Consider the following 23,562-nt stretch of genomic DNA (forward strand, 5'->3'; position numbering starts at 1 on the left):
GTTAAGCAAAAACTCAAGTTGTAAACAATTTGTATAATGTAAAAATTAGTAACACAAGTTGAGTCGTTCTTGTCATACCCAACTAAAACAGAGTCAACAGGCCTGGGGGAAAAGCACTTAGGGCACAAAACATTTCTCCCAAAATGTAATTCTCTGTAAGCCTGGCTGCTGAAACTGCCTGCTGTAACTGGAACTCTAGAACTGCTGTAACTGGAACAGAACCTGTGTTACCCATTGCCCTCACTTACCAATCAGAGCTTGATGGCTCCCCAAATCTAGTGCCAATGGACTTTCTTCAAGAGCCGTATGTAATATTTCTCCTTTTTTTATAAGACCGCTAACCTTCTCTTTTTTCTATGGACATACCAAACAATTGGTCTGCATGAATGCTACAAATTGCAATTACTTCCTCCCAAATAAAACATTTTGTTTTCAGAGATTTGTCTATTGACTCTAATGACAACATAACCCTATCATTATTTTTAAATGTGTTCAATGTTAATGTTTTCTCCCACCCTCAAAATAAATAAAAAACTTTCCTGGGATTCTTTCTAGTAGATGAAAATAGGATTTCACTTTCCATGTTAGATACTTGTGTAATATGTGTGTTCTCTAATTACGTATTACATTTGTAAATTGATAAAACAGTGGGTAGTGCCAACAGTATGCAGGGAGGGCTATAGATTCATCTGCCTGGATTTAAGTCCTGGTCCTACTACAACTACTATATGATCTGGGGAAAGTTACTAAACCTTTCTGTGGCCCGGTTTTCTCATCTACAATGAGGCTAATACAGGATTATTGTGAGATTTAAACAGTGTCTGACATTTAAGCACCTTAGCTCAATAAATATTGGTTGTTCCATCACCCAAGTTTATAATACACACTATAATCCAAACAGCTTTAAATAGTGCCATTAAATTAAGTCAAACAAATTACTGTCTTTAATTTGTGAATTATTTCATATGAAAATAACATATCTTAACTTATATGTTAATTGGCTATGTTTGATTTCTTTTCCAATAGAGTAAAATCTTCATTAAACCCAGTCAAAACAGAGTTGGATGGTTCGCTAATGGAACATGATCCCTCATGTTTATTAAAAATATTTGAAAATAGTCAATTTTCCTCAGCAGAAGTAGGGTAGATGAAAATTCATCCTTCTTTGAATTTTTTTTTTTTTTTGAGATGGAGTCTCACTCTGTTGCCCAGGCTGGAGTGCAGTGGCACAATCTCGACTTACTTCAACCTCCATCTCCTAGGTTCGACTGATCCTCCTGCCTCAGTCTCCCGAGTAGCTGAGATTACAGGTGTGCACCATCACTCTGGGCAAATTTTTGTATTTTTAGTAGAGACGGGGTTTCACCATGTTGGCCAGCCTGGTCTCGAACTCCTAGCTCAAGCGATCTGCTCACCTCGGCCTCCCGAAGTGCTGGGATTACAGCCATGAGCCACCACACCCAGCCTTTTCGATTGTTTTGAACATGAACTCTCTAATAGAGTGCTATGCAAATTTAAAAGTTTAAAGATTAATCTACACTGACCTTATAATACATTTTATTCAGCATAGACGTCATATCACCATAAGAAACTGTTCCTGACTTCATCACTGGATACCTATCTTGTACTCCCATGAGCCAGCCAATACCCAGTCCTCCAAAGATCATACCATTCTATAATAATTACCTACTTATTTGTGTTTCAAGCTAGACTCTTAAGTTGTTGAGGGCACCTACAACATTTCCTGGCACGGAATAAGCACTCTTGTTAAATGACTGAATGAGTGGTGACACACAACTTATTTGTTTGCTTACTTTAAATCTTCTCTCTCATTCAAGAGGAAATTACGCAAGATTTGTTCGAAGCCTGTAGCTTTACTTCATCACTAAATAGTATACTACTAATTAAATCTAGAGTTTTATTTTTACATTTTTCAAAAAGCAAGTAAATAACACAAATAAATTAACAGTCCCATCTTTGATTTACTCAACTGTTTAAAACAAAGTTTGCATCTCAATGCCAACAAAGGTGTGGGTAATATAAGCAAGGAAGACCATTTTTCAATGCTTTAAAATATGAGCACCTTTCTTTCTTTCTTTCCTTATCTATCTATCTATCTATCTATCTATCTATCTATCTATCTACCTATCTATCTAGACAGAGTCTATCTATCTATCTAGACAGGGTCTCGCTCTATTGTCCAGGTATCTATCTATCTATCTATCTATCTATCTATCTATCTATCTATCTATCTATCTATCTATCTATCTATCTAAACAGGGTCTCGCTCTGTTGTCCAGGCTGTAGTACAGTGGCCCGATCACGGCTCACTGCAGCCTCAATCTCCTGGGCTCAATGTATGCTCCTGCCCCAGTCTCCCAAGTAACTAGAACTACAGGTATATGCCACGAGGCCTGGATAATTTTTTTGTTTTTTGTAGAGATGGGGGTCTCCCTGTATTGCCCAGGCTGGTCTCGAACTCCTAGGCTCAAGCAATCCTTCTGCCTTGGCCTCTTAAAAGTGCTGAGATTACAGGCACATTCTTTCTAAAATAACTAAAACAACTAAAATACTAATAAAATTTAAATGTAGCAGGCAATAAAATCTAAGTGTAGGCAACAGATACAATAGTATATGTTTATTTTCTGAATAATACAAATTTCTAAAAGCATTATATAAGTAGGAATTAGAGTGGAAATTAAATTATTTCTAAGGGCCACACAAATAAATTTCCCTAGGTTTATAGAAAAACTAAATAATTGGGGGCTAAAGAACTATATGTTAAAACTATACATTAAAAACTCTAATAGAATATTCTCTTTTTAAAACCAATTTCAAGACTCGAGAATAAGTATCGATTTTAGGGGTTGTTATGGATCGAACTGTGTCCCTCTCAGAAAGCTTTAAGTTCTAACTCTCAATACTTCAGAATGTGGCCTTATTTGGAAATAGGGTTATTGAAGACATAATCAGTTAAGATGACGTCATACTAAAGTAAGATATGCCCTTAGTCACTATCACTGGTGTTCTTATAAAAAGATGATGTGAAGACACAGAAAGAGAACAGCATGTGGAGTTACACAGCTGCAAGCCAAAGTAAGCTGAAGATTGCCAGTGACACCCAGAAGCTAAGAAAAAGATATGACATATATTCTCCCCTAAAGCCTTCCAGAGAACATGGCCCTATTGACACACTGTGAACTTTTGCCTCTAGAAATGTGACAGAATAAAATTCTATTGTTTTAAGCCACCTAGTTTGTGGTAATTTGTTATGGCAACCCCAGGAAATTAATACAAGGAATGACACATCACGTGCTTCCATAAATAGTGTAATATTAATTAAATCTACTGGTTTTATTGTGACTTTTTTCAAAGTGAGATGATATGGCTTGAAGATTGGTGTCCTCCCAGACACCTAACACCCAAAGTGATACTATTAAGAGGTGGGGCCTTTGGGGAAGTGATTAAGTCACGAAGGCTCTGCCCTCATGAATAAGTGCCCTTATAAAAGAGGTTGAGGGGAGGTGTCTTGCCCCTTGCACTAAGTGAGGATGCAGCAGCAAGGGGCCATCTTTGAAGCAGAGAGTACACCCTCACTAGACACCAAATCTGCTGGTGCCTTGATATTGGGCTTCCCAGTTTCCAGAACTGTGAGAGATAAATTTCTAATATTTATAATCCCTTACCCAGTTTAAGGGATTTTGTTATAGCAGCCTAAATGGACTAAGACACAAAGTGAAAACTGCTTGGAAAACTTCAATACTTCACTTTGATTGGTAAATAAATATTAACAGTGAGCAGCAGAGGGCATCGCTGATCAGAATCTGGAGTTAAGATTGAAGAAATTATACAGTCCACCTCAAAGCTCCATTTCAGGCAATGGACAGTAAGCAGAACTGGTCACATTTATCAGTCCCAAATTTGAACAAATGAGTAAAAATATGAGAATTTTCTTGGACAGTTAAGAGAATTTAAATTTTCTGATGTCCATCCATAAGCAGTTTATATAAACTGAAAATATCCTTTATATATAAACAGCCACCCTGGCTAAGCAGCCCCCATACTCTCTCTTGCCACTATGGACTATACTGTTGCTTAGGCTTTCTTCATCTTACTCCTGTCCAAATATCTCTGTTTAATTTTCCTCTCCAAGTACTAGCTGGAAAATCTGTGGTGTCAAGAGAAGCAAGAAGGAAACTGAAAGAGGAGGTTGGGGTTGAGAATATGAATCTACAGGACAAAGGTAAAGAAGAAAACAACCTTCCTGCCATTGATACAGGATACCCAAACTAACTTCTCCTTTTAGCAAGGTAAGAGGAATCAGAAAGGACGCATGAATGAAGTGAGAACAAAAAAGAAAAGAGAAAAAGGAAGAAGAGTTATAAGGGGAGGGGCAGGTGAGATAAAGAAGAGAAACAAGAAGAAAAAAGCCCCTTCCTAACACTACTCCTCATTTCCTTCTTACTACCTTCAGAATTTCTTTTTAAAGTTCCATCCTCCCCTAGGGTCTGTCCTTCCAGATCATCCCTGCCCTAGGAGTTACTACCAGTTTTAGGACTTGGATGAATCCCTACACTTTCACCCCCATAACTGACTGGCAGGGAAGAGCACAGGTACAAAAGAATTCCCTATATCAGCTTGCACATGTACAATAGAACGGGCTATGTCATTGCTATTCAAAGAAGAAATACTAAATTCATGGTCCCATTAAAATTATTACATACAGGCTGGGCGCCGTGGCTTACACCTGTAATCCCAGTACTTTGGGAGGCCGAGGCGGGTGGATTATGTTAGGTCAGGAGTTCGAGATCAGCCTGGCCAACATGGCAAAACCCCGTCTCTACTAAAAATACAAAAATTAGCCAGGCGTGGTGGCAGGCACCTATAATCCCAGCTACTCAGGAGGCTGAGGCAGGACAACCCCTTGAACCCGGGAGGCAGAGGTTGCAGTGAGCCAAGATCATATCACTGCACCACTGCACTCCAGCTTTGGTGACAGAGTGAGACTCAGTCTCAAAAAAAAAAAAAAATTACATATAACTGTTAGGTCCTGAGTACTATTAATCTTATAATTTAGGGCTATTATAGTTAAATAAAATTAGAGGCTAGTCTGAAAGCAAAAGGTACTAACGAGTTCTAATTCCCAATAATCGTAGTACAAATTTAATCTGTTTCATAAATGGAATACCAATTCAACGCTCTAACTTTTCGAAATAAAAATGGATGTATGAATACATCAACTTTAAAAGACTGATACATATATATACATGCACAAACATACTTGTATCCCTAAAGGTTGCAATGCATTGGTGAAGAAAAAATGCAAGATTGATTGCAGCTATATTAGATGTTATATAAATATGAACAAAATAATTTATGTTTTCATGCAGAAAAGAATGAAAGGATTCAGAGAAGAATGCTGTAACCAACCAGTTACAATGCAAAGAGGGAGTCAGGTAGACCCTAGAGGCAATGAGAGCAGTTAGGAATCTAATGCAATGCTCTGGGTGAAAAGTAATTATGGGCTATAAATAATCCCACAGATCCAAAAAAACACCCAAATGAAATAAATTAAAATCCTCTTAAACAGACTGACCCAGACATTCAAATGAGATTTACTAATTGCCAAAGAAAATAAGAGTTGCTGTTTAAAATGCTATTAGCCCAGATTTTACCTGTGCATCTGACTGTGTCATCTGCTCAGCTAAATGTAAACAAGAATGGAAGGAGAAAAGAATGTCTTCACACAAGCTAGTAATTATATCTTTGTGTTTCAACTGGCTTTTTATTATGGACTGGTGCTTAAGGCTCTGCCTAAATGAATAAAAAGAAAAGAATACAATCACCACAAGTAACACATCAAGTAACTTAGGACCACCACCAATATCTACCTTATAGAACATTTAAAAAACAATCACAAAGCATCATATATGACATAATATAAATAAGATATGCCTATTTACCTTTGAAGCAGGTATGTTTGTTTAAATAAGCTGCTAATTTTTTCTCTGTGTAAAATATTAATTGAATTCTTACTATGTACCAGGCACTCTACCAGGCCCTGGGGACAAAGGGTCAAACAAACGGACACAATCTCTGCCTTACCTGCATGAAACTTGTGGTCCAGCATGAGAGAGAACGTTAAATAATTGTAAGAATAATTAATTAGGGCTGTGATTTGTCAAATGACAAAGTCTAAGGTGCTACAATAGAGAGACCTAATCTAATTTATTCTTAGCATAAGGATATCAAAGAATGTTATCATGAAGATATAACTCTTAAGCTGAGAACTGAAAGACAATAAGCAGGAGTTAGCAAGGTATACAATAGGAGAGAGAAGCATCCTAGGCAGATGGAAAAACCATGAAAAGGCTCTGGGACAGGAGAGTTTGGTATGTTTAAGGAACTAAGAGCAGGGAGAGAGCAGCATGAGACAGGCTGGTGAAGGAGGCAGCGTCCAGAGAGGATTAGGTTGTTATTCTTAGTAAAATGGGATAGATGTTAAGCAATAGAGTGACATGAACTGATTTGCTTTTTAAAAGATCATTCTGCTGGGTAGAAAATGAAATGGGAGAGGGTAAGAGTGGAAGATATTCAGTGGTGATGATAGCGATGTGGCTAATTCCTTGAGCATTAACTATGTGTCATGCACAGTTCTAAGCATTTCAGTGATGAACTCAATTCTCACTATAACCCTGTCAAGAAGGTGCTATTATTATTTCCATTTTCAGATGAGCAAACTAATGTTCAGAGAAATTAACCAAATAGCCCAAGGGCTCAGAAGGAGTAAATGATTCCAGAATGGATTTAAGCACATGTGACACAGCTTCCAGGCAACACTCTTAACCACTGAATGGCAACTTAATGTCCTGGTAATAGAAGAAAAGCACCTAACACCTGAAAATACACCGACCTTTAATGTTTTATGTATGTGTATAAAGTAGATATTCTTAACCATTTTTACATCTCAACTACATCTCCTCTCACCCCTAAGAATCTGATGAATGCTACAGGCACTATCCCTGGTGACCCGTTATAATGCTTCAGTTTCAGAAAGTTAAAATTACTGTATAAATGGAATTAAGTGTGAACAACTTAAAAGTACCTAATGAAAAGATTATATTCGGTTCTAATTATAGTTACCAATTTATCTAATCCTAGAAATAGGATACTTGAGAGCTGGTTAAACAACAGTAGCAGCAGGAAAGTGGTTAAGTTCTAGTCTGGCCCATAGCCCATTATTTCTGAAGTACTAGCTAACTAGAAAAAACACTTTTTTTATTTTTAGAGGCCACAGGGTAAAGAAGTCCAATTTGGCTTGAGAGTTACATGTATAATATCTGGATTATCAGACAGCAGTGTCAGTGAACATTAAATTCACACAAAATGTTTCAAATGCAATCTAAAGAATCATGAATAATTAAGATTGGGGAATATGGAAAACATTTTCTAAAAAGTAAAAAATAACAAACAAACTTACTTAATTATAAACTTCCAAGTATTGGCATGAAATGCATGGTCCATACTGGAAATAACAGAGCAGATATCCAATAAAGAATGAATAACTGCAAAGAAAGATAACAGAACTTTTAAGACATCCAAATATCATGGGGGTGAGTTTCTCCCATAATTAACACTATCTACTGAACAATTTCAACATTTGATTGAATTAAAATAGGTAACACAGTTTGGAAATAGTTGTGTCAAAAGAATTATTTAAACAATTTAAGTGTCACACTTGTTACGGTTTTTATACCTATTGGAAATTAACTTTTGAAGTTTATACCTACCTGATGACCTAAATAAAACTAAAAATGTTCAGTGGAATAAAAGTTGTACCCTATTATAACTGAAATATTCTACAGATATAATTCTAATCCAAAATGACAAAACAAATTGCTAAGGAAAGAAAACCTAAAAAGGAAGAATTCAAATTAATTTCCATGGTATTCATGCAAGGCTTTTACTCAGCCTGTGGTAGACTACTTATAAAAATGGCCACAATGACTGCCCTTTGTGAATCCACACTTTTCCACAATGACTCTGGGCTAAACCCTATGACCTGCTTTGGCCCGGGGGACAATAATAAAATTAAGGCAAGCAGAAACTTGGAACGTGCTAGCATACAGGGACCTGCTCACTCTTGCTACTCTTAGAAACCCTGAAACCACTGGCATCAGGTATCTGAGATGTGGTGAGCCTGCTGAATGATGCACACGGCTTTCTCAAGTACTTCTGCCTCTGCCAACAGCCAGATGTGAATGAAGTCGCTGAAGTCACATGGGTGAGCTAGTGCCCCAGGTGGATCAGAGAAAGTTATATCAGGGGATCCCACCCTAAACTGCAGACTCACAGAATCATGAATAAATAAAATAGTGAATAAATAGACTTTGAGAGGGTGTGTTGCAGAGCGACAGGGCCCTGATACATTGCACAAAACCAAATTTCTCTCTTTATACCAAAGTTTTGAATGCAAACTTTGCCCTTATATAGTTTTTCAAACTCTTGTTCATAATCCATTAATGAGTGATAAAATCAATGAAGTGTGCTACAACCAGCAATTCTTTAAAAATAAACTAGTATTGGCCAGGCAAGGTGGCTCATGCTCGTAATCCCAGCACTCTGGGAGGCTGAGGCAGGTGGATTACCTGAGGTCAGGAGTTCAAAACCAGCCTGGCCAACACGGTGAAATACAAAAATTAGCCAGGTGTGGTGGCGGACGCCTATAATCCCAGCTACTCGGGAGGCTGAGGCAGGAGAATCGCCTGAGTCCGGGAGGCGAGGTTGCAGTGAGCCAAGATTGCGTCACTGCACTCTAGCCTGGGCGACAGAGGGAGACTGTGTCAAAAATAAATAAATAAAAAAAAATAAACTAGTATAAAGTGCATTACATGTAAAATGAGTATACTTCATTATAATATGAGAATAGACATATTTACATACACATATGCACATATTTATATGTATTCTGGAAGGAAATATAAACTGCATCTTAATATGAGTTATGGTTTAAAAAATGTGAAAGTTATTGTCTCTGAATATGGTCAACCTCAGAGAACATAAAGTTATATAAGTTAATCATTGTGGAGAAATTACAGTAACTGAATACGCAAATCTAGGTTAAGGCACCCAAAATAAATTTTATAAATTTCAAATTTAAAGATTAAAATGCATTTGGTAAGATTTAAATCAATGTTAACACATAATTAGTAAGAAAATAACAGGAATCATTACAGACAATTTTAACTGATATATGATTTACAGTCACCATATACTAAGCAGAAAGTTTTCTCCACTCACCTATTACCATATTCAAAATATCATCATTCTCATCTACTGAAGGGTCCATGCAAACCATGTCCAGCAGTTCCATTAGCTGCTTTTGAAGAGAATAGGCCTCCTTGAAAAGAGCCTGAAGAAGGTCTGAAACTAGGTGTAAACGCCCAGAATACACAGATTCACTATTCTGATTACGGATAAATAAAAATGAGAGAAAAAACAAATCATAAAAAGCTCAAGAACCAAATTTACTTTAATTCATACTATTAGAAATCATAAATTTACTGAATCACACATTGATTGTTTAGTGAACATCCATTAAATATAGTGTACTTCAAGAGATGCAAGCATGTATAAAATATTATTTGACTTCCATGATCTTACAAATACAGAACTAAAAGAAAGGTAACATTAGGCCCGGTGCATGACATTTTTAGCATCCTATCAGCAAAGAGAGGTATTAATTAACTAGCTATTTTCATTTGCTCAGCAAATAGCAATATTAAAACTGTCTGAACCCCATAAATTCTAGGCAAGCTTTTGTGCCTCAAGGCTACCTTTGGAATGCAGAGATGGACTAAACAAGGATTAATTTCCCTTTATAAAAGGAAGTTCTGACATCTAATCATAATGGTAACTGAATATTGATCAATGCAACATGACAGAATTATTTCAGGATCCTTGTGTCTGTCTCAACATAAATTCTTAAAATTTCTTTCTTTATAGAGGGGAAATAAAATAAAACTAAAAACCCCCAAAAAGCCACTTTTAATGACTTCCTTATAACCACTTTTTTTGAAACAATTATTTACTTACATGTTCTTTATTGTATAGAAAAGTTTATTTCAATAATACAGACTAAAATGTAAAATCTTATACAAACATTATTTTACTCAGCCCCTATGCACATTGATTATATACCATTCAAAGTATAATTAGACCTTTACTCACCTTACAATGCACAAATGTGCTTTTAATTACATGAAGGACTGAGGAGGGGAGACTCTGAATATTTTCCAAAATGATGGATTCCTGTGTGGCACAGACATGCTGAACACATCCTGTAAGAGCTCCTAAGAGCTGCACCATTGTCTGTGAATAAGGAAGGAAATTTCATTCAGAATATATTTTTTGTGCACTGAAAAGGTATTAGTCAGTATGCTGGGTGCTACAAATACAGCAGTGAACAAAACATAGTCTGTTCCTCTTTTCACAGAACTTTAGTCTATCAGAACTACAAATACTGGAACAACTGTCTAGCCATTTAGAATCCTAACCCAAACTTCAAAACACATGGCAGGTGTTCTACACATATACCTTGAAAATACAGGTCGGGTAGGCTGAGCACGGTGTTTCACGCATGTAATCCCAGCACTTTGGGAGGCCAAGGCGGGCGGATCACAAGGTCAGGAGATCAAGACCATCCTAACACAGTGAAACCCCGTCTCTACTAAAAATACAAAAAATTAGCAGGGCGTGGTGGCGACTGCCTGTAGTCCCAGCTACTTGGGAGGCTGAGGCAGGAGAATGGTGTGAACCGGGGAGGAGGAGTTTGCAGTGAGCCGAGATCACACCACTACACTCCAGCCTGGGTGACAGAGCGAGACTCCGTCTCAAAAAAAAAAAATACAGGTAGGGTAAGCTAGCTTGATGACTTGTCTTCTTCTAAGAGTTTATTATTCAGAATTCATGTTTCTATATTCACGTCTTTAATTCTATACATTTAATTCCAACATTACACCATTACATAAGAATACATGGCTAATCAGTATCAGTATAAAAATTTTGATATTCTTTAAACTCCCTCTCTCTCCTGCTTTCTAATACATTTGACTTACCTGTAAAATATTCCTTAAAGTAGTCTGGATTTCCAAATTTTGGCTTGACAGTCCTCTGGCTTGACTGGTTAATTCATATACCATGTCATCAAATAATTTCACAGTCTGTAAAAACAAATCAAGTAATAAACAGTAATAAGAGAAATCACTAGAAAAGACAAGACAAAACTTTACAGAGAAAACGCAATACGATAATTTGATTTTGCACTTAGTAACATCCACGGGCTGTCATCTAGCTTAACAATTGTACCTAATTAAGCACAAAATATAGAGAAAAGGTACTTTTACAATATAATTCCCCCCAAAAGCCTCAAACAGAAATTTATTTTCCATTTCTATGGTTTGGATCTATTTAATAGCATCAATTTTTTAAAAAAATCACTCAAAGTTCACATTTTAGAGATGCAAGAAATAAAAGTATTACTTTTGCCCAATAAATTTGACTGTCTTGATGAGTCCACATTCGTATGGCCATTTACAAGGGTATTTTCTGGAAGGAATTTGCACTGAATCTCCTAATCACTACTTGCTTATTTTCTAACCAGTTTCCTTTTTGACCCAATTCAAGATAACCTTCCTGAATTAAGAGTATAGTATATGACCTTACAACTAAGCTTTTTGTCTGTGAAAAGTTAGCCACCCTAAGATCTTAATACTTGGATCTTTCTAACAATTTAAATGACCTAAACATTACAAGAATAGCAACATAGTCAACAATACAATGTAGTTAAAGAAGATACTGTTTCCCGTAGGCCTGTTAACATTCAACATCTATTTTTATCTATGTAATAGTTGAATCTTTTTCTGGTGGTCAAGAACAAATTCTTTTTTTTTTTTTTTTTTTTTTGAGACGGAGTCTTACTGTGTCGCCCAGGCTGGAGTGCAGTGGCCGGATCTCAGCTCACTGCAAGCTCCGCCTCCCGGGTTCACGCCATTCTCCTGCCTCAGCCTCCCAAGTAGCTGGGACTACAGGCGCCGCCACCTCACCCGGCTAGTTTTTTGTATTTTTTAGTAGAGACGGGGTTTCACCGTGTTAGCCAGGATGGTCTCGATCTCCTGACCTCGTGATCCGCCCGTCTCGGCCTCCCAAAGTGCTGGGATTACAGGCTTGAGCCACCGCGCCCGGCCAAGAACAAATTCTAAGAAATATTTCAGATAGAGAATCATCAAGTGACTATGAGTACAAGAAACCTGAAAGATTATGTTTAAAAGCTAAAGTTAGAAACCCATTTCAATAAGAGATTAATTACAAATAATGTTTCATTTTGGCACCAAAGTATCTTTGGTTGCCTCCATTCAAAACAAAAAAAGTATGCTTGTGCTTTTCAGAGAAAACGTATACCATATATATCGAAAAAGTAATAACGTAGTCTGTGAATTTAATGTTTTATCTTAGTTACTTGATTTTGCCAATATTCCAGCTTTTTTTTTTTTTTTTTTTTTTTTTGGAATTCAGGGTTTCACCCAGGCTGGAATACAGTGGCTTTAAAATACACGAACATTTAAAATTGACTACAAATAATTTAAAATCAATTAGCAAAAGACTCATACAATCTGAAAATAAAAATTTTTTCTTCTTTTTTTGAGACGGAGCATCGCTCTTATTGCCCAGGCTGGAGTGCAATGGCGCGATCTTGACTCAATGCAACCTCTGTCTCCCAGGCTCAAGCAATTCTCCTGTCTCAGCCTCCTAAGTAGCTGGGATTATAGGCACCAGTCACCATGTCCAGCTAATTTTTTGTATTTTTAGTAGAGACAGGGTTTCATCATGTTGACCATGGCTGGTCTTGAACTCCTGACCTCAGATGATCCACCCACCTCAGCCTCCCAAAATGCATGGATTACAGGCATGAGCCACCACGCCCAGCCTATAACAGTTTTTAATTGCCTAATGATCACACTAACACGATTATAGTCTCACATGAGATCTATTTACTCCTTATTTTTATTTTGAATATATTTGATATATTAGAAAAACAGACCCATAATTAATGATAAATTATCTAAGACTGAGAGGTTAGATTCCTTATAACATGTACTTTCAGGTAATAGTATTATACCTTTGGTAACACTTGTGAAAAGAAAGTCTGTTCCAATGTCAGGTGGTTCATATGAGGTAAAAACATTTCTACAATAATTTTCAAAATTTCTGTAAAGCAAATAACATATTTTATAAAAATATTGTCATGTCAGTCAACAAAGGCCACTGCCCTTTATTAAATGCAAGAATACTACCAATCTAAAGCTTGATATACTTTCAAAACACCACATTCTATGTAGGGAAACTATTAAGTAATAGCCAAAAAAAAGAGAGACAGCGACAGAGAAAGGAAACAACCTACATATCCAACAACTGTGGACCAGTTGAATAGGTGTCTGTACATCTATTGAATAGGATCTGCCATCATTAAAATGACATTTTAAAACATGAAAAATGTTCAAAATGTAGTTAAACAAAAAGTTTCCAAAATATAACACCAATTTTAATATAAACATGTACAAAGAATGATGGATAGGCTGGCAGGAACATACGGAAATGAGATGAGACTGTTCTCATCAAAATCTTAACCATTTCAGATTAGATGTTTTGTAATCTTTTCTGTTTTTCTATGTTTCATATTTTCCACAATGAACATGAATCACTTCTATACTCAAGATAAAAAAAAATTTACTCAAAAAAAATTATGCCACGCATGGTGGCTCATGCCTGTAATCCCAACACTTTGGTTAGCTGAGGCAGGAGGACTGCCTGAGCCCAGGAGTTAAAGACCAACCTGGGAAACATGACAAGACCTCATGTCTACCAAAAAATAAATATATAAATAGAAAATTAGCCAGGCATGGTAGCACGTACCTACGGTCTCAGCTACTTGGAAGGCTGAGGTGAGAGGACTGCTTGAGCCTGGGAGATGGAGGCTGCAGTGAGCTGTGTTCGCACCACTACACTCCAGTTTTGGTGACAAAGCAAGACTCTGTCCCCTAAAACAAACAAACAAAAAAGTAGGCCAAGCATGATGGCTCAGATCTGTAATCCCAGCACTTTAGAAGATGGAGGCAGGAGAATAGCTTGAACCCAGGAGTTCAGGCTGCAGTGAGCTATGATCACACCACTGCTCTCCAGCCTGGGTAACAGAGCAAGATCTTGTCTCGAAAACAAAACAAAACAAACTTCGGGGCTAGGCTTGGTGGCTCATGTCTGTAATCCCAGTAGTTACAGAGGACAAGGCAGGAAGATCACTTGAGCTCAGGAGTTTTGAGACCAGCCGGGCCAACATGGTGAAACCTCATCTCTACTAAAAATACAAAAATTAGCCAGATGTGGTGAAGCATGCCTGTAATCCCAACTACTTGGGAGACTGAAGCAGGAGAATCACCTGAACCTGGAAGGTGGAGGTTGCAGTGAGCAAAGATCATGCCACTGCACTCCAACCTGGGTGACAGAATGAGACTTCATCAAAAACAAAGGAAAAAAAAAAAAATTAGAGGCCGGGCGCGGTGGCTCAAGCCTGTAATCCCAGCACTTTGGGAGGCCGAGGCGGGTGGATCACGAGGTCAGGAGATCGAGACCATCCTGGCTAACATGGTGAAACCCCGTCTCTACTAAAAATACAAAAAACTAGCCGGGCGTGGTGGCGGGCGCCTGTAGTCCCAGCTACTCGGAGGCTGAGGCAGGAGAATGGCGTGAACCTGGGAGGCAGAGCTTGCAGTGAGCCGAGATCGCGCCACTGCACTCCAGCCTGGGTGACACAGCGCAAGACTCCGTCTCAAAAAAAACAAAAAACAAAAAACAAAACAAAACAAAAAAAAAATTAGGTCCCATTACACAAAGTAGATTCAAATTATAAATGAATATTCCACAACCAAGTGAACTCTAAATAGAAAAGCTAACTCAAAATATGAGTAAACTGAGCAGTCTAAACTCTCTTCTGACTAAAAGAATAAATCTTGTCAAGTAAGACTGAAGAAGACATGAAAATGAGAAAGCCAACTTCCTCCAAATGATAAATTTGTTATCACCTAGACAATCAGCTTTCGACAATTTAGAAAGTATTTTCTAAATGACACTAAACATGTTAGAGACTGATAGTTATTCAGTGGACTGTAAATCATGTTTTACATAGGTCTAATCATAACATTTAATAATTTTTTTATACATACATCATCAACAAAACACGTTTGGTATTTATCCAGAACGTAATTTAAAACTTTTAAGTGCTGGAATTTGAAGGAATTTGTTCATTTCAAGTAACTGAAGGTTATAAAGGCTGTAACATAGAAAACAGTTACATTTCAAGGGAATACAAAACTGTAAGGACACATCCATTGAGGTATGTGGGGACTCGGACCTTAACATCAAATAATACAGTTAAAACAATTTAACTTACGAACATGCTCAATCCAACTGTCAGAATGTTGAGACAATGAGTAGGATAATTAAGGAAGATACTAGTATCACAATAATAGGGTATTCGTTATCAGAATAAACTTTAAAAAAAAAACCCTTTTGAAATTTAAGCAATGACCCATAAGAGATTGGAATTGGACTCAAATTACTGGCTTAATTTTGCTTTTAAAAACTTAAGATTAGGTAAACAGTATTGTGAAAATACATTAAAGAAATATTTTGAAAATTGCCCAAGGACAAACTTGCCTTTTCAAACTATGCATAGTCATGAAATATTTTTGACAGATGAGAAACAGTGCTACAATAATCCACAGGTTTATGATTTATTTATTTTTTGAGAGAGGGTCTCGCTCGGGGCCAGGCGGGTGGCTCACGCCTGTAATCCCAGCAATCTGGGAGACCAAGGCAGGTGGAACAAGAGGTCAGGAGTACGAGACCAGCCTGACCAACATGGTGAAACTGTCTCTACTAAAAATACAAAAAAATTAGGTGGGCATGGTGGCGTGCGCCTGTAATCTCAGCTGCTAAGGAGACTGACGCAGGAGAATCACTTGAACCTGGGAGGCGGAGGTTGCAGGGAGCCGAGATTGTGCCATTGTACTGCAGCATACACGACAGAGGAAGACTCCGTGTCAAGAAAAAAAAAAAAAAAAAAAGAGGGTCTTGCTGTCACCCAGGATGGAGTGCAGTGACATGATCATACCTCACTGCAGCCTCAAGCTCCTGGGCTAAAGTGATCCTCCCATACCAGCCTCTCAAGGAGCTGGGACTACAGACGCACACCATCATGCCCAGTTTGTACTTCCAATTTCTATTACAAGAAATTTCTCTTTCCTCAACATTTCTATAGTACTTAATTTATACCTGTCTTGCGTCACTCATCACCTTTTATCTTATTTTCATATTACTTACATATCTATCTTACCAACCTTATTAGACTGAAATTCTTCTGCACATAGCAGCTTACAAATACATGACAACAAATTCTCCATATATACCATCAAAAATAATTGTTAGAAATGTTTTACTGTAACAACACTATAAGAATCATCAAAGAATGTCAACAAGAAAAATGAATAACTCGCCCGGGCGCGGTGGCTCACGCCTGTAGTCCCAGCACTTTGGGAGGCCAAGGCAGGCAGATCACAAGGTCAGGAGTTCGAGACCAGCCTGGCCAACATGGTGAAACCCTGTCTCTACTAAAGATTCAAAAAATGAGCCATGCATGGTGGTGCGTGCCTGTAATCCCAGCTATTCAGGAGGCTGAGGCAGGAGAATCACTTGAACCTGGCTGCTGTGAGCTGAGACAGCGCCATTGCACTCCAGCCTGGGTGGCAGGGTGAGACTCCATCTCAAAAAAAAAAAAACAAAAAAGGAACCTATAATCCCACGACACTAATACAAGAATTCATTCCTCTTCTGAAAAATTATTTTCCACATATATTTTTACAGCAGCAATCGAAATGAGGTCATCATTAACTCAAATTTGAGTTCAGTAGGATAGAATTGGCCTCATGAAAAAATTTCAGTAAAGCTCAAATAATTGCTAGCTGTTCCAAAATTAGTCAGTTATGATTATGCAGACATGCAGGTAAGGCCTAGAAAATATGTAAAATGCAAAACATGAAAATGATTTTGGGGGGTAGTGGCATTGTAGATTTGTTGCAAATTTTTCATTTGTTAAAATAGTGAAGCTAAAATACTACCATAAGCTGAAAAAAAAGTATTGTCTAATTAGACTCTCAAGAATTTTTAAAACATGAAATATTTTTAGCCCTTTAATGAATGCTCACTATGTGTCAGGCACTGTTCTAGGTGCTGAGGATAACGCTGTGAGGAAAATCAACTTGCTGCTTTTATGAACTTTGCAACGTAATGTGTAAAAGTGGAAAATATACAAAGCAAACAAGAGCATTTCTTTTAACGATAATGTGCTTTTTAGAAAACTGAACAGGTCAACTGATACAAGCGTAAGACTGGGTTTGGGGGAACTACCTAAGATTGAAGGCTCTGAAAAAGCCCCTCTAAGGAGGTGACATTTGGGCCAAGATATAAACATGAAATATGCAAAAGGCTGGGAGAACCAGGCTGAGCACAAAGATCCTGAGGTAGGTGAGCCTAATGTATTCATGAATAGAGTGTAGTTAACTAGGTATGAGAGAAGGGCAAGGCTTAGATCACCTGGAGCCTTGAAGGTAAAGTGGTTTAAAAAGGGAAATTACGTGATCTGTGTTTTTCCCCTCTGAGCTTTCTTGTAATAATTATGAGTAGAAACAGGGAAACTATTAATACTCCAAGTGAGAGGGTGATAGGGGTTTGGAATCAAAGTGGTAGCAATGAGGATGGAAATAAATGGATTGATTCAAGACAGTTTGGAATCAGAAACAATAGAACTTATTGATCGGGTGTGTGAGAGAGACAGGATTCAAGGTTTCAGTTTGTGAAACCATTTACTCAGATGAGGAAAACCAGAGGAAGAAGTTCCGGCTTTTTTGAATATGTCGTTTGAAGTGCAAAGCTAAGTGGGAATGTTGACTTTCAACTTAATGAAGTCTCTCTATAAGCTTGTGGGGAAGGAGAGGAAACATGTTCCGTGTCTCTATTCTCCCAAAGGCTAACATCATGTCTCACACACATTATGCATGCAGTTTAAGTGTTTTTGAATGTTTTTAGGGTGGCTATTTGTTTTCAAGTTGAAACTCCTTGAAGACGGCAATTCTGTATCTACACAAAAACTTAAAAAGGGGGCCTTGGCACTTCCTGAGATTTTGCTAATGTCTAGGTGAATGACTTCTATGTGATTATATGGGGCTTTAGCTGCACAATATTTGTGCAGTGTTGAGACTGTCTCAAGTGAAGGTTACTTTTTTTTAGTGTAATTGTATAAAGGTGGGCTCAAAAGTTGTGAAAAAGATACATATACATATGGTTTACCATGAAAAGGCTAGGATTCCAGGCACATTTACAACCACAAAGGCATGAGACCAATCAAGAATGTGCTGCACCTGGATGACAAAGGCGCTAAGCGCCTCAAATGCAACAGTCAAAAGCCAACAAGCGGAAGCAACTCTTTCAGAAAAAGACTCCAGCCCAGGCAAGAGGAGGGAGAACTTGCATCAAAAAAAAAAAAAAAAAGAAGAAGAAAAAGAGGTCTGAGAGGAAGGAGGAACATTATTTTTATTTACTGAACATCTTTTAAAGATTTCACACCACAGAACTGTGTCCTTTAATTCTTACAACGCTAAGAAAGGCATTATTCATATTCACCACCCTTTTTACGGGAGACAAAAGCTCACAGTATCTCGCTTTATCTCAACCTATTAAGAGCCAGAGCTATCCTCATACTCCAGGTCTGAGTCCTTGCCTCCCCCATTACCCACTACCAAAAGTATTTACACTTAATTGCAAGCAACGAGTACAGAAAAACTCAAAGAAGGAATGGAGGAAAACGCCACATCCACTGCTAAACCCTTAGGTCAGAATACGTCCGCGAGCCCTTCCAGGGCCAAAGCCTTACATCTACCATGGTTGTCGCTTCCCCTCCAGTCCCTCGCTTTTCATCCCACTCACTGACAAAGAAAAGAGGAGATTCACGCCGCGGTAATATAACCCAGCCTGACGGTGAGTCTGACGGCACAGAAGAGAGAGGTTCGCGACCCGCCCACACCCCTCTCTAGGTGGAAATGACAACCAAGGAAGGATATGAGGAGTCGGGGCAGGACGGATGGCAGTTCCCGGCGGCATAGTTCCTCTGGCCAGCTACTTAATTCTTCCAGGGGAACCGCGCTAGCCGGGACGGCACGTTCCTGAGACATACTTTCGTCAAACAGCACACCTTCAAACCAATCCCGCCACAGCCCAGACCGGAAACTCACAGTCCCGCCACAGCCCAGACCGGAAATCACAGTCCCGCCAACCCTTGCGCTCTCTCCGCCGGCTCCAGAACCATAGAGAGGAGGACGGCTGGTTTCTTGGTGAGCCCGGGTCCCCTCAAGGCCGGAAAGAAAGTCGGGCTTCTCTAGCCACCGGAGGACTCGACTCGCTGGTGCGCGATTTCAGTCCGGAGGAGGTATCGTGAGGTGAGATTTTCAGACGCGCGATCCCAGGACGTGTCGGGAAGCTAGAATTCTCAGGTCTGGATCACTGTAAACATTACATTCAAATGGGGAGGTGAGGGCCAGAAGTCCCAGATTTGCTACCCATGGGGTTTTGAGATTGCACTTCTAGGGTCGGATTTGTCCTGGGACCTGCAGCCGGAAGTGACTCCGAGCCTTGCAGCGTGATGGGAGAGAAAAGAGGCGCGTTCCTAGCCGCTGGACTGGGTGACCCTCCCCTCCCCCGAATTGTAAATCTTGTGTAAAGGGAATAAAGATCCCACTTGCCAGAACTATAAAAACAGAGGCAGATGGTATAGTGTCTAGCGCAGTGGATAGAAGATTCTCAATAAAGTTGCTTCTGATTTCTACAGGCCTCTCCAAACTACTGCATTGCCCTAGTTTGCGTTCGCTCTGCCATCAAATTAGTCTTTACTAATTATTTCCAAATTACCCCCACTTCCATACACTTAGGGCTGCTGTTCTCGACTAAATGTTTGGAGTGAAGTCTTGGATGAATTTACACACACCAGACCATACCTATGCATGTTTTTAAAGGGACGCCCACTTATCAAAATAAAATATTGTACGTCTTTTGTAAAAGACAGAAGTGAAATTATTCTGGAAGCTTAGGGAGTGAATATGGTTGGACACAGTCAAGACAGCTGAAAGATGGCAAGTAACTAGGCCGTCCTGTCTGAATATCTTGGACTTTATGTTTGTCCAGGTGGTGGTGGTGGTTGCTGCTGCTGTTCTTCTGTTTGTTTTTATAGCTGATTTTCTTCTCCCACTTTTGAACCCTTAAGGTGTATATGAGCGTCCAAATCTGTTTATCTCTCTCTCTTCCCCACAACTTTTTTAGAAAAGGCAACTATATAGTGGGGCGGGGAGGGATTGGAGGTGGCTGTTTAATATTACACTTTAGTGAAATGTGCCATTTTGCTTTAATCATCATTTTCTTTCTGTTTTTTTTCTTTCCAGAGTTACATGGAAAGAGGACCGAAGACGTGTAAAAAGTAATTTGGAAATACCTCTAAATGTTTGTTACCATGTATAAGCTGCTAAAGAGAAATTGGGCCCAACAAAATTAATTGAATAATTGAGGCAGGTTTGTGTGTGTCATCAAATTCTATCCAGAAGTTGAAGAATCTGAATTTAACAATCGTGTGCATTTAATAAGAGGATGACCTTTCAGTTTAATTTCACTATAGAAGACCATCTGGAAAATGAATTAACACCCACTGGAGATGGAGCTTTGACCCTGGATTCCTCAAAAGAGCTGTCAGTCTCAGAAAGTCAAAAAGGAGAAGACAGGGACAGAAAATGTTCTGCAGAACAATTTGACTTGCCTCAGGGTCACTTGTGGGAACATAAGTCAATGGAAAATGCAGCTCCCTCTCAAGACACAGACAGTCCACTCAGTGCAGCCTACAATTCAAGTAACTTGGAGCCATATGGAAAACAGCCCTCCTTGAGAGCTGCTAAAGAGCATGCTATGCCTAAAGATTTAAAGATGTTAGAAAATAAAGTCATAGAAACATTACCAGGTTTCCAGCATGTTAACTTCTCAGTAGTGAAAACCATCTTGTTGAAAGAGAACTTCCCTGGAGAAAACATAGTTTCAAAAAGCTTTTCTTCTCACTCTGATCTGATTACAGGTGTTTATGAAGGAGGCTTAAAAATCTGGGAATGTACCTTTGACCTCCTGGCTTATTTCACAAAGGCCAAAGTGAAATTTGCCGGGAAAAAAGTCTTGGATCTTGGTTGTGGATCAGGTTTACTGGGTATAACTGCATTCAAGGGAGGGGCCAAAGAAATTCACTTTCAAGATTATAACAGTATGGTAATTGATGAAGTAACCTTAGCTAATGTAGTAGCTAACTCCACTTTGGAAGATGAAGAAAATGATGTAAATGAGCCAGATCTGAAAAGATGCAGGAAACCAAAAGTAACACAAGAACTATATAAATGCCGATTTTTTTCTGGTGAGTGGTCTGAGTTTTGTAAGCTTGTACTAAGCAGTGAAAAACTTTTTGTAAAATATGATCTCATTCTCACCTCAGAAACCATTTACAACCCAGATTATTATAGTAATTTGCACCAGACTTTCCTTAGACTGTTAAGTAAAAATGGACGTGTTCTTTTGGCTAGCAAAGCACATTATTTTGGTGTAGGTGGAGGTGTTCACCTCTTTCAGAAGTTTATAGAAGAAAGGGATGTTTTTAAGACCAGAATACTCAAAATAATTGATGAAGGATTGAAGCGGTTCATAATTGAAATAACTTTTAAGTCTCCTGGTTAATGTTCACTGAGTAACCAAAATGAAATAAACAGAAGGACCAAAAATTTGAGTGTTTGATTTCTGTCTTGCTATTAATTTTTCTGAATTTTTGATGTTTGTTTAGTTTATCCAAATCATAAGTGAGCTGTGTTAGCAATCTTGTACTCACTAGGTGAAACTGAGAAAATACCCTTGTGCATTTGATGAGATCTCCTGGGAAATCATTTTGTAGCAAATTCTGGTATTCTCCATCTTCATTCTATTTGACCTTTTTACCATCTTTGACATTACATGAAATTGTACCCAGGAAATCCTGCCATTTCTTCTCTCAAGTCTGTGAATTTCTTCCTGCTTTTTGTTAGTTCCTGGTTCACGTGAAGTGGCTGATCAGATCACTATGCCATTAATATACATCACTAAATATTAGGTTTGAAGGCCTTAGGTAAATAGGAGGAGGTTTTTGTTTCATTTTGTTTTTATATTCATTTACCTTGTATAGTAAGGATCAGAATGGTGAGAATTTAACTAAATTCACATGGAGATGAGGAAATAAAGGGAATCTGTGATAGAGTATAAAAGTGATACAGAGAACTTGTACTACTTTAGGTTTACTCCTTATAGCCAAGTAAGAGATCCTGCAGTCTTGGTAGGAGGAAAAAGAAAAAGAAAGGAGAATTCCAGATTTGGGGGAGTATAGACTTCTCACCAGTTGTTAAATAGTAGGAAAGAAAGGAGAAAGTGTTTTGTTGATTCAAATGCAAAAAATTTCACATTTTACTTCACTGGGAATTGGGATCTGCCTTGCTCTCTATAACAACAGTAAAATTGACAGCATTTTTTTCTTTCTTGGAAGTAGCTAAAATAATCGGACGTCATGGATTCAATTAAATGTGATATTTACTGGACATTTACGGTTAACTAGGTACTTTGTATAGCGTCTTGCATAATACTTAAAACCTTATGAGGTATATGTTATCTCCATTTTAGTAGTGATCATAATAGCTAACAGTATTTAGCATTTAGTGTAAACAGGACAGAAGACCTTTATATATGTTAACATTAAATATTCATAACTGCCCTATAAGACTCCAAGAAGTTAATTGATTTGCTCCCAATCACATTTCTCACCTTGAGCCAGAATTTGAAGTCTTAAAAGTCTTTACACTCTTTCATCATCCAGTGGTCTCAACTCTACCAATGCCTATTTTCATCACAAATATTTCTTAGCACCCTCTTACTACTCTAGAATGAAAGTCATAGTTAAGGAAACTTACTTACATACATTATTAAAAAGTATATTCCTCGTTTATATATAATTATATGTAATAGTCACAACTAATATGAAGAAAGTAATTTATAATCAAATAATTTATATCTCATCAGATACACACACAGGTGTAGCTACACAGAGGACACACAGCAGCCAGATGCTTATACCTAGGAACAGGGGTCCCTGATGCCCAGGCCATGGACCAGTACCGGTCCGTGGCCTGTTAGGAACCGGGCTGCACAGCAGGCGGTGAGTGGTAAGCAAGTGAGTATTACTGCCTGAGCTCTGTCTCCTGTCAGATCAGCAGCAGCGTTAGATTCTCATAGGAGTGCACACTCTATTGTGAACTGCACATGTGAGGGATCTAGGTTGCACACTCCTTGTGAGAATCTAAT

The 23,562-nt window shown here is 38.3% G+C and overlaps 2 protein-coding genes across 6 annotated transcripts in view; one reads left to right on the top strand and one right to left on the bottom strand.

The window, feature by feature from the left end:
* The window catches only part of C1H1orf112 (chromosome 1 C1orf112 homolog), a 58,701-nt gene extending 39,307 nt beyond the window's left edge, over positions 1-19,394 (bottom strand). For 2 of the 3 annotated variants that reach the window (XM_025403323.1, XM_025403330.1), the window contains exons 1-8: positions 19,227-19,394; positions 15,503-15,542; positions 13,178-13,266; positions 11,118-11,222; positions 10,231-10,371; positions 9,301-9,466; positions 7,481-7,565; positions 5,676-5,814 (exon numbers count right to left, since the gene is read on the bottom strand). In XM_025403323.1, the coding sequence (XP_025259108.1) occupies positions 5,676-5,814; positions 7,481-7,565; positions 9,301-9,466; positions 10,231-10,371; positions 11,118-11,222; positions 13,178-13,266; positions 15,503-15,542; positions 19,227-19,337 (876 nt within the window). In that variant the 5' untranslated portion in view covers positions 19,338-19,394. Of the gene's footprint in view, positions 1-5,675; positions 5,815-7,480; positions 7,566-9,201; positions 9,467-10,230; positions 10,372-11,117; positions 11,223-13,177; positions 13,267-15,502; positions 15,543-19,226 lie in introns of those variants that run through there. The other variant, XM_025403337.1, reaches the window with a different exon arrangement.
* A 99-nt stretch (positions 19,395-19,493) lies between these two features.
* METTL18 (methyltransferase like 18) lies at positions 19,494-21,962 on the top strand. Of its 3 annotated transcripts, none has more exons than XM_025396637.1 (2): positions 19,494-19,655; positions 20,598-21,962. In XM_025396637.1, exon 2 carries the CDS (start codon positions 20,800-20,802, stop codon positions 21,916-21,918), a length of 1,119 nt encoding a protein of 372 aa, XP_025252422.1. In that variant the 5' UTR covers positions 19,494-19,655; positions 20,598-20,799; the 3' UTR covers positions 21,919-21,962. The 3 variants fall into 3 exon arrangements, with proteins under 3 accessions (XP_025252422.1, XP_025252430.1, XP_025252439.1); XM_025396645.1 differs by having other exon boundaries at positions 19,494-19,601; XM_025396654.1 differs by lacking the exon at positions 19,494-19,655 and adding an exon at positions 19,811-19,867.
* The last annotated feature ends 1,600 nt before the right edge of the window (positions 21,963-23,562 follow it).

Source organism: Theropithecus gelada, chromosome 1, assembly GCF_003255815.1.
Source record: "Theropithecus gelada isolate Dixy chromosome 1, Tgel_1.0, whole genome shotgun sequence".
Classification (NCBI taxonomy): domain Eukaryota; kingdom Metazoa; phylum Chordata; class Mammalia; order Primates; family Cercopithecidae; genus Theropithecus; species Theropithecus gelada.

What these genes read in the sequence shown, in the direction of transcription:
- METTL18 (XM_025396637.1), top strand. Translation starts at nt 20,800, where the DNA reads ATGACCTTTCAGTTTAATTTCACTATAGAAGACCATCTGGAAAATGAA.